Here is a 9,633-nt window from a genome sequence, read left to right as displayed (position 1 = left end):
TTTTGACATATCAACTATGGGCCAGTCCCTCTCCTTTGGTTTAGGATGAGGAGTAGGCACACGATCTTTGACAGGCTTCTTCTTCTCCGAGGGAGAAGGTTTCTTAGCCGACTATCTCCTGCTGGTGTCAGCCGTCTTTTTGTCGATTAGGTCCTTGATTTCCCCTTTGAAACTTGTCATGAATTTCATGAGTTCGTCTCTAGTAACGAGGGTTGCGCCTTCTGCCACCTAAGGTTGTCCAGACGGCTGTCCGATTGGCTCGCTTAGACCAGCTTGATCTTCACCCCGTTCCCTTGTTTCCATGGGACGGGTGCGTCTGGTTTTGAGTGACCCGTCTGGGGCCACATAGGTTTCGACATCAATGTCGTCACCACTGTCTTGGTCTGTATAGACCTCAAATTCGGTCGTAGGCCGTTTCTCATTAGGAGGTGGTACAGACTCATGTGAAGCCATCTTAGAAGTACTCTCCCCACAGACGCCGCCAAATGTTTCGGGGTTTTCTGTGTCCCTCGGGAGAGTTACAACACCAAGACTGAATTATGGGCGTCTGTACCTACAAAACAACGGAGACTCCGGTTGGTTAGAGTTCCGCCTCCGACGATCAAGTTAGAACGTGTATGGAGTCTGTAAAAAGTGCGGAAAGTAAAGTATCCTTTCGAATTCCGAAAGAATTCTGCAGTTAATGATTGCTCTGTTTTGGTGAATATTTTCTGAATGTGCTCCCAGGTGGGAACATCTCCCTATATATAAGATCTCGAAATGCGTGTCACCATCCTAGGTGACGAAAACTTACGAATGGTAGACTATCTCGGAAATTGGGCCAGGAAGGCCGTCTTTTTCCCAATGATTGGGCGTGCCACGTTTCAAGAAAGGATTGGTTCCTTTGAACCTCTCTTAAGGTGACACGTGTCATCATTTGATTGGTCCACGTGGCCTAGGGTATTTTTACCCAAAACAGTTGTTACTTTTAATAAGTCTCTTAAAAAATATAATAGAATATACAAAATTGATGAAATGACTGGGGTGCGGACGTGGCCCATGAGGATGCCATGGGTAACCAAAATGTTGCCATTAATTAGTACAATTGCAATAAGGGAATTAGTTCTGGCCCTTACAATCTATATATATAAACCAAAAATAGCAGATTCTTAAGAAAAATGATTAGGAGCATAACATTTTATAGACAAATAAACTCCCACTGTTTGCTTATCTATGGAATTTTTATGCTAAATACTTCTCTAATTTCTCTACTTCATCCAAACTTCCAATGTAGAGCGGCACACGTTGGTGTATCTGTTACAAAGACAAAACAAAAGACATAAGAATTAACAAAACTAAACAATATTTTGTTTTTAATCATTAACACACTCCTAGTTAAATTTTTTACAGTATTCCCTTTGTCACATTATTATAATTTTTACTATTACATTTAGATGATGTAACGTGGTTAATTAGGTTGGGTCGCAAAGAAGAAATTTTAGACAAGGTTTTCAAAAATTGATTATTAGATTTTAACTTTAATTTTATTTTTTATTTATTTATTTTTTTCTTAGATATATCTATATTTTTTTGGTGTAGGGAGAGAAGAAAATGATTTAGACAAGATTCTAATTTTTATTACAACCCCATTACACAGTGGCGAATCTAGGGGTTGCCTACATAAAGGTACAATTGTACCTCCATTCTCCCAATAAAAAAATTTGTTCAAAAGGCTGGTTATTATGTATAATAGGTTTTTTTTAGTCTTGTCATACAATCAGCTTAATAGCCTAATCATACCGTCGATGTAATCTTCTTTAGAGTTAGTGGAGGCGTTCCAAACAACTAATAGTGAGTAGCAAATAATATGTCTCACAAGTGTAGAAAATGACATTCACCCTATGAATTTAGAGTAGTATTATTGTGTGATCAAATAATAACCACTGGAGCTTTAGTGGTACTGAACACACTCTTAGTGGTACAATTTCTACTATTAGTGGTACATTAAAAAAACTTCTGCTGAAACTTCCCTGCTAAAAAATACTCTCTCTATTTTTTTTTATAAGCTAGAGTTGGATTTACATATTTGTCGAGACAACTTTGAACATCAATATCTTTATTTAGAGGTTAGTAAAAATTATGAAAAATTAATTTATTAAATTAGACATTATAACAAATCCAACAATATATTATATGATTATATTCATATATTATATATTGATAAAAATATTAAGTCAAAATGACATAAATATTGAAAAATTCCAACTCTAGTTAAAAAAAAAAAAAGTATACTTAGAGTAATAGTGGTACACGTGATTTTTTTTTCGCCTTTAGCACATGAATGCAAATCTTAAAAACAGCTGTGAGGCCCACATCAATTTTTTCTCTCTTCCTTTTTCTCATTCCCAAATATTTTAGTATTTGTTAGGCAGGGTTAGAATGCCTCACAACCCTGCATTAAGACTTCTTTAGAGTAAGTGCAAATGATAGAAGCTTAAATAACCATTTTCTTTAATTAAATAATTAAGACGTTACACTTGTCCCAAAATATGGTTTTTGATTTAATTTTTTTCCTTTTTTTAAAAAAAAAAAATATTATCCTAAACACTTATTACTTTTTTTTTTCTTAAAAAAATAAACCTTTGGTATTATTCATACTAATACTTGTGGGCATTTGTAAAACATACTAAAACGGAAACTGCTTTAGGAAATTTTCCAATCCAAATTACCCCATTCCCTCTAACCCCCTTTTTTATTATACTTCTTTTGCTTATTTTTTCATAATCAAAATAAGATTCTAAATATCAAGAATAGATAACTCATAAAGTAACTTCTCAACCTAAATTAAATTTCTTCTCTTTCAAAATTTTTTATATGTGGCTGGTCACATCGTGTGGCCGGGATTACTCGAGTTACTCAGTCAGAGGTTACTCGAGTTACTCGGTTAGGGGTTTGGTCAAGGGTTACTCGGTCAGGGGTTACTTGAGGGGTTACTCGGTCATGGGTTACTTGAGGGGTTACTCGGTCAGGAGTAACTCGAGTAACTCCTAACCGAGTAACTCGAGTAACCCCGACAACTCGAGTAAACCTTGACAAGTAACTCGAGTAACCCAAGCCACACGGTGTGGTCAGCCACATAGAAGGAAAACCCCTTCCCCCCCCCCCCCCCTTTATACTATATATGACCATGAATTTTAAAAAATAGTATAGAGTACTTAAATATTTTCATAACGGTATATTTTTTTCTTCATATTACTAAGTACCAAAAATAGTAAATTTTATTGCTTTATTTCAATATTTTTTCCCTTTTAGAATTATTTTTGTGTTTTTTAGAGATTTAGATTCTATGAAATTGTCATGGGTAATTAAGGTCTGTCCTGATTTACTGAACTGAATTGAATTGATTGGAGCTGGACTGAAATGAATTGAATTGAATTGAACTGAATTGAATTGCTTATGAGAGAAGGAAATTAGGAACTGAACTGATTGGAGTTGAACTGAACTGAATTGAACTGAACTGAAATTAAGCCGAAGAGAAAGGCCCTAACTTTTATGTGATTGGTATTGTTACAATTAAAAATTAAATCATAATGCAATTAATTTTTTTTTTCTATATATGCAAAGTCAAACATCGCTCATAGATTATCTAGTCTATAAATAATACTATAATAACAACCGTTAACATCATTCTTTCTTCAAATTGTATACATGTCAAGCTATGATAAAAAATTTTCCCACCTAAATCAATTGCTGACATCATATTTTAATCTTTCTTTTACCCTTAGATTACTATATTATATATTATAAATTATCTATTACACTAATACTAAATGTAGTTTTTTATTTTTAATTTTTTTTGTCATTAATTTACCTAGAAAATTCAGTATTTTTTATTTATTAATATAATTGTTTTGAATGTTATTATTATCATTGACTATTGTATTATACTTGTATTTCTCTAGAAACTTCTATGTTTCAAGTATCAATAATTTTAAAAATCGAGCATGGCTCGGGTATTATATTGTTAATAATATAACGCTACTATCAAATATCAATTATTTTACTTCATATATACTATATATGTATATTATAGTACCTTAATATATTTAAAATAAGAGTTTTTGAATGATTAGTTTTAAACTTAGTATGTGCAACTACTCTCTTCGTGTTTCTTTTAAGTTTAACACTTACAAATATGACAATGTTTTTTTTAGGGTTACACTTCCCTTTTTAGCAAAAAGCTACTCCCTTCATTTCACTTTGTTACTCTCATATACTATTTTGGGCGTTTCAATATGATATACCCATAAAATATATTCCTAGCAACAATATAGGGATCGGAAAATAATTTTCATAATCTGTGAAAAATTAATCTAATTGGGTGTTTAAAGAGTCATATAATTCTGATTGGTTAATATATGTGCTAGTGGATGGATTGCTGACATGAAAAATTCTTCCAAATCAAGATTTACTATAAGCGATTTGATTACAGCCAATTCCCATACATAAACATATAAAATAGGAAAAGACAACACATTAATTACAAAGATGCAATCAAATTCCAGATTATTAAGTTTCCTCCTTTTCTTATTTTAAGTGATTGATTACAAAGGAGACTAACAAAGTGAAATAGAGGGAGTACATTTTAATATTATATATCTCTCCTGACCCACTACTACTTCTATTACTACTTGCGTTTCGTATTCTATGTAATAGTTAGGTATTTTTTGTGAGATATAAGAAAATCAATTGTTGCACTTTCAATAATGTAAGGAGAATGTATTGGGTGCGGACTGTCGCACGAAAATTTGTGTGCGGCAGGCTTGGCAGATATATTTCACTTGTTGGCTGATATGTTTAATTTATTAGCTGATATGATTTTTGTGTTGGCTAATATATTTCTTTTATTGGCTGATATATATTTTTTTTTAATAAATTTTGATATGTTCCTTTTGTTGGCTGCTATCAGATATGTTTCTTTAGTTGGCTGATATCTTTATTTTGTTGGCTGATATGTATATTTTAGTTGTTGGCTTATATGTTTTATTTTGTTGGTTGATATATTTATTGTGTTGGCTTACATGTTGCTTTTGTTTGCTAATTTCATTCTTTTGTTAGCTGATATGCTTCATTTGTTAGCTGATGTGTTCCTTCTGTTAGCTGATAAGTACCTTTTGTTGGCTGATATATTCCTCTTATTGGCTTATATATATCTTTTATTGGCTGATGTATTCCTTTTGTTAGCTGATACGTCTTTATTAATGTCTGATATATCCCTAATAATGACTGATATCAGACAACAATTAGATGATATGTTCATTTTAATGGTTGATATGCATCCTTTGTTGGCTAATATGATTAAAACATACATACATTATATTTTTATTTCCTTCTCACTTTCTCTCCACTCCTTAATCTTCTTCACAAAAATCATGGGCAAAATCATATCAGCCAAGATCAACCAAAATCAGCTAAGATTCCTTTCTCTCTCTTCTAATCCTATCACCACCAACACAACCACCACCACACTCTCTCTCCTTCCTGCCACAGCCCCCACCGACCACCATACTCTCTTTTCTTCCTGCCGAAGCCCAGCTGCAGCCACAGCCAGCCACGCAGCCAGGCGGAGTGCCCAACCTCGCAAAACAAGTAGTAAGGAGAGAGATTTGTGGTGGTCGGTGGGGTTGCGGCAGTCCCAATTTCGTTTCACAACCCACAATTGAGCCACCACCTCCAAACTCACACCACCACAGCCAACCACCTCCAAACTCACACCACCACAGCCAACCACCTCCAAATTCACACCACCGCAACCAACCACCAGCAAATCTCAGCTAACCACTCGCAAATCACCTCTAAATTCACAAATTCAGCCAATTGCAGTACTATTCCTGAGTTTTGAACAGTCTTAATTGCTCAGCAAATTTAGAACGCAAATCGCAGAAATTTCGAAGATTTCCACCACCAGAAATTCTTTCCTCCGCCGTTGCCGCCGCCTCTTCCTCCACTTTCAAACAGAGCAAGTCATCAATTTCGATTAATTTATGATTGTTTTATGCAATTGATGTGAATTTTTTATTTTGATTTTGATTTTGATCTAGAAAAAAGGAAAAGCAGAGGAGAGAGAAAGAGTAGGGAAGAGGTGCCACACAAACAGTTGGGTGCGGCAAGTTTGTGTAATATGAGACTTAAAGTAGTATTTCTTTCCTTTCACATTTATTGCTTTTCAATAAACTAATAATTTCATTATTTTTCTTTTACAATTTTTTAATACTCTAATTACTCCACTTACCTTTTATTTATTTAAGTCAATTAAATTGTTTAAAACTATTTGTCGACCAAAATGAAACACTTAATAAAACAGAGAGAATATATATATATATATATATATATATATATATATATATATATATATATATATATATATATAGGACAATGTATATATTTTCCTTTTAAAAACTTTTATATTTCAATACTATTGATTAAAAAAAAGTAATGTGCCTCAATTCATATATTCCTATATAAGATAGGACAATGTATGAGAGTAGGTGTTTACCTACACTAAATTAAATTATTACAAGTATTTTTTTTAATGGATATATATAGCCGTCAACTTAAATTGAAACTTCGGCTAAAAATTTAATAGTAGTGTAACATTTAATTAAATTATTGGTTTTATTCTTACGGACAACATTATACGATGGGATACTTACAGTGACTAATAAGATGGTGAGATCAATAAGAAAACCAAAATTTTATTTCGTACCCCCATCATTAGATTGGTGGATCCGTCACTGCCCCTCTATCAACAATGTTAACTTAAATATGGACATCCTAAAATTTGATCAGATTGAGTAGATGATTGAGCTTACCTCTGTAGGTTGAATGTCGAGAATTCGATTATGTCCATCAGATCCTTTTCCACCAGCCTGTTCTACAATGAAGCTCATAGGTGCACATTCATACAAGAGCCTCAACTTCCCATTTTTGCTCTTAGAATCTCTTGGGTACCCATAAATGCCACCATATAGAAGTGTTCGATGAAAGTCCCCGACCAAACTTCCAATGTAACGAGCCGAGTATGGCTTTCCAGACGGTCCAGGGTCTTTAAGGTCATCCATGTACTTCTTCAATTTGTCATCCCACATTTTGTAGTTACCTTCATTGAATGAATAGATTTTCCCGGCTTTTGGTATCTTGATATCTTCTTGAGTGAGGACGAATTCGCCATACATGGGATCTAATGTGAATGCATACACCCCTTTTCCAATGGTAATTACAAAGATTACAGAGCTGGAGTACATACAATACCCTGCTGCTAATAGGTTATCCCCTGGTTGACAGACATTCACCACACACCTCTGTTCTTCGGCGCTTAGCTGCAAATATTGTTTAAACGATAATTAAACAAACTTACAAAAGATTATCATTGTAGCAAATAAAATGTTTGTTTAATCTTTTTTTACTTGAGATTTAATCAGCTTTGCCCTAGTATAACCATTTTTTAAACAAATTATATGTTTTGATCACCGTCTTTATGCATCTTTTATTCAGAAATTAAAATTCTGGTGCTTATACCTTTGCATCAAATACTAGACATAGTTTTGTTTTTCTTGTCATGTCTACAATACTGTCAATCCTTCTATATGTTTTCGAGCTATTATTAAAATCTATGGAACTACTATAATTTTTAGCTAAATGATGAATTTCGAGTGGCTTACAAGTGATGCTACAAAAGTGAGATATAAAATTATGTTTGAGTTATATGAAATTAGACTTTTTAAGTTAGTTCTATCAAACATCTCTTTATATATCGTTATTTATTTTTCCTCAGGATTCAGCATGTAAGATTGTAGGATTGTTCCCTACAGCAACTGAAACTATACTTGTTAAGGTTCTTTTGGCTAATAAGGGAGTGAGATGAAGAACAATGAGAGTTACCTCATCTTCGTTATCAGAGTCGACAATGCACTCATCATTTGGGCTATAAATTCCGAAGATGGAACCAGTTGAGACAGCTGCGTCGATGTTGGATGATCCATCAAGTGGATCAAACACAACAATATAGTTTCCGGAATAGCTCTCTTCGACTGCCACTGGTACATCCTCTTCTTCTGATGCAATTATCCCTGTCCTCCCACTTGATCTCAAGCAGTTTGAAAACACCTGTCGAATATTTATCTTTGTAGTTAATGTTTGTATAAACGCTCATCATTCTGAATTAATTTTTACAGCCTTCACATTTTCAGATACAGCATGATTTTGCTTTAAAATTTTCATTTGTAATAGATATGCTCTTCTTATCTTCTCTGTAGTATTGAATATGAGTATCAATCTGGGTCATTCGTCATAATTTGAATGTAATCCAATAGTAAATCAACTCTATATTATGTTACATTTCTATTTTCATGTCACAATGTTAAATCTGACTTCTGGTAGGCCAATGATAGCCGGTGTAAAAATTTGTCACATCGCTTGACATGAATCACAATGATTGAAAGTAGTACTAGGATGAGTGACCATATGTTTGTTCATGTAGCCGACCTCACTTATGGGATTAAGGCGTTCAAGCAAAAGATGGAGAAGAATGTTAAAACTGACTACTATAATATCAATGATCATACCTCATTGGAGACAACATCAAGTTTCTTCTGATCCTCTCCTTGGACATTAACAGCCCCTTGAATTCCTGTAAGGTTAGAAATACCAGCGCGTTGAACCAACGAAGCAATTTGTTTACAAGCCATAGAGATGCTGGAAAGTACAATAGTAAGCTCTGCATCAATAACCCCTGCTTGTTCCTGCTTAAGCAGCCAACCAGTTAGTGTCTGAATCTCAAATTTACTCTTAGCCCTAGGCTTTGTTTCTGCAGCCTCGGCAGCTATTCCTGCCGCTGTACACCGAACTCCGGTTGCTACGTGTTTCCTATTGCAGGCACTGCCTGCAGTAGGAAACGAATGAAACGACTTAGTAAAATTTATGCATTGTTGAGATGGAGAAAGACTAGATAAGTGAGGATTAAAGATTGAGCTACGCAATTTGACTGCTGCTGTTGTTGTTGGTCCTATTGCTGCCATTGATATTATTCTTCCTATGCTTTTCTTTGAGAAAGGTTAATTGATGATTATGAAATTCAAGGAATTTGAAAGGATATTTGGGGTGATATTAGAATGTGAGTACTTAGTTTGTGGGGGAATTGTAAGGCTGCTAATGAGAATATGATATGATTTGGTCCCACTTATCCACCATGTACAATCCATTGTTAGTTTTGTGTGATCAGAATTTGCTGAGTCAACAGTCACCTTTTGGAATAGGAGTCAACTTGATTCGTGGTGTTACCCCAAATGATTTTTAGAAATTGAATGACCCAAGCAATAATTGAAGCTAGGCGACTAGTAGTTGATCCGTAGTATTCCTACGAGCCGATATTATTCATACCTATACACAAGTATTCCTACTGTTCTACCCTCAACTCGTTGTATACTATCCACTTTCTTTGTCTTACCTTTATTTATTCTTCCTCTCGGTACTTTTTAATCTCTAATTGTTAAAAGATGCATTATTTAGAATTCTTAACAAATTAATGAAGTTCAAATCAAATTTTAATACTTCAATGAAGTTTAAAACAATATTAAAATAATACTATTAGTCCAA

General features: G+C 33.9%; 1 protein-coding gene across 1 annotated transcript; it reads right to left on the bottom strand.

Annotated features, from left to right (window-relative positions):
• Positions 1-1,024: 1,024 nt before the first annotated feature.
• Positions 1,025-9,167, bottom strand: LOC110716244 (fructose-1,6-bisphosphatase, chloroplastic). The gene is made up of 4 exons (XM_021894856.1): positions 8,604-9,167; positions 7,921-8,145; positions 6,852-7,358; positions 1,025-1,293 (listed from the first exon to the last, which is right to left on the bottom strand). The coding sequence occupies exons 1-4, from the start codon at positions 9,054-9,056 to the stop codon at positions 1,222-1,224; spliced, it is 1,257 nt and encodes a 418-aa protein (XP_021750548.1). The 5' UTR covers positions 9,057-9,167; the 3' UTR covers positions 1,025-1,221.
• Between the last annotated feature and the right edge of the window lie 466 nt (positions 9,168-9,633).

The sequence above is a fragment of the Chenopodium quinoa genome, unplaced genomic scaffold, assembly GCF_001683475.1.
Source record: "Chenopodium quinoa cultivar QQ74 unplaced genomic scaffold, ASM168347v1, whole genome shotgun sequence".
In the NCBI taxonomy this organism is placed as follows: Eukaryota; Viridiplantae; Streptophyta; class Magnoliopsida; order Caryophyllales; family Amaranthaceae; genus Chenopodium; species Chenopodium quinoa.
The sequence above is the reverse complement of the archived record's forward strand: the minus strand, read 5'-3'. Positions and strand labels throughout refer to the sequence as shown.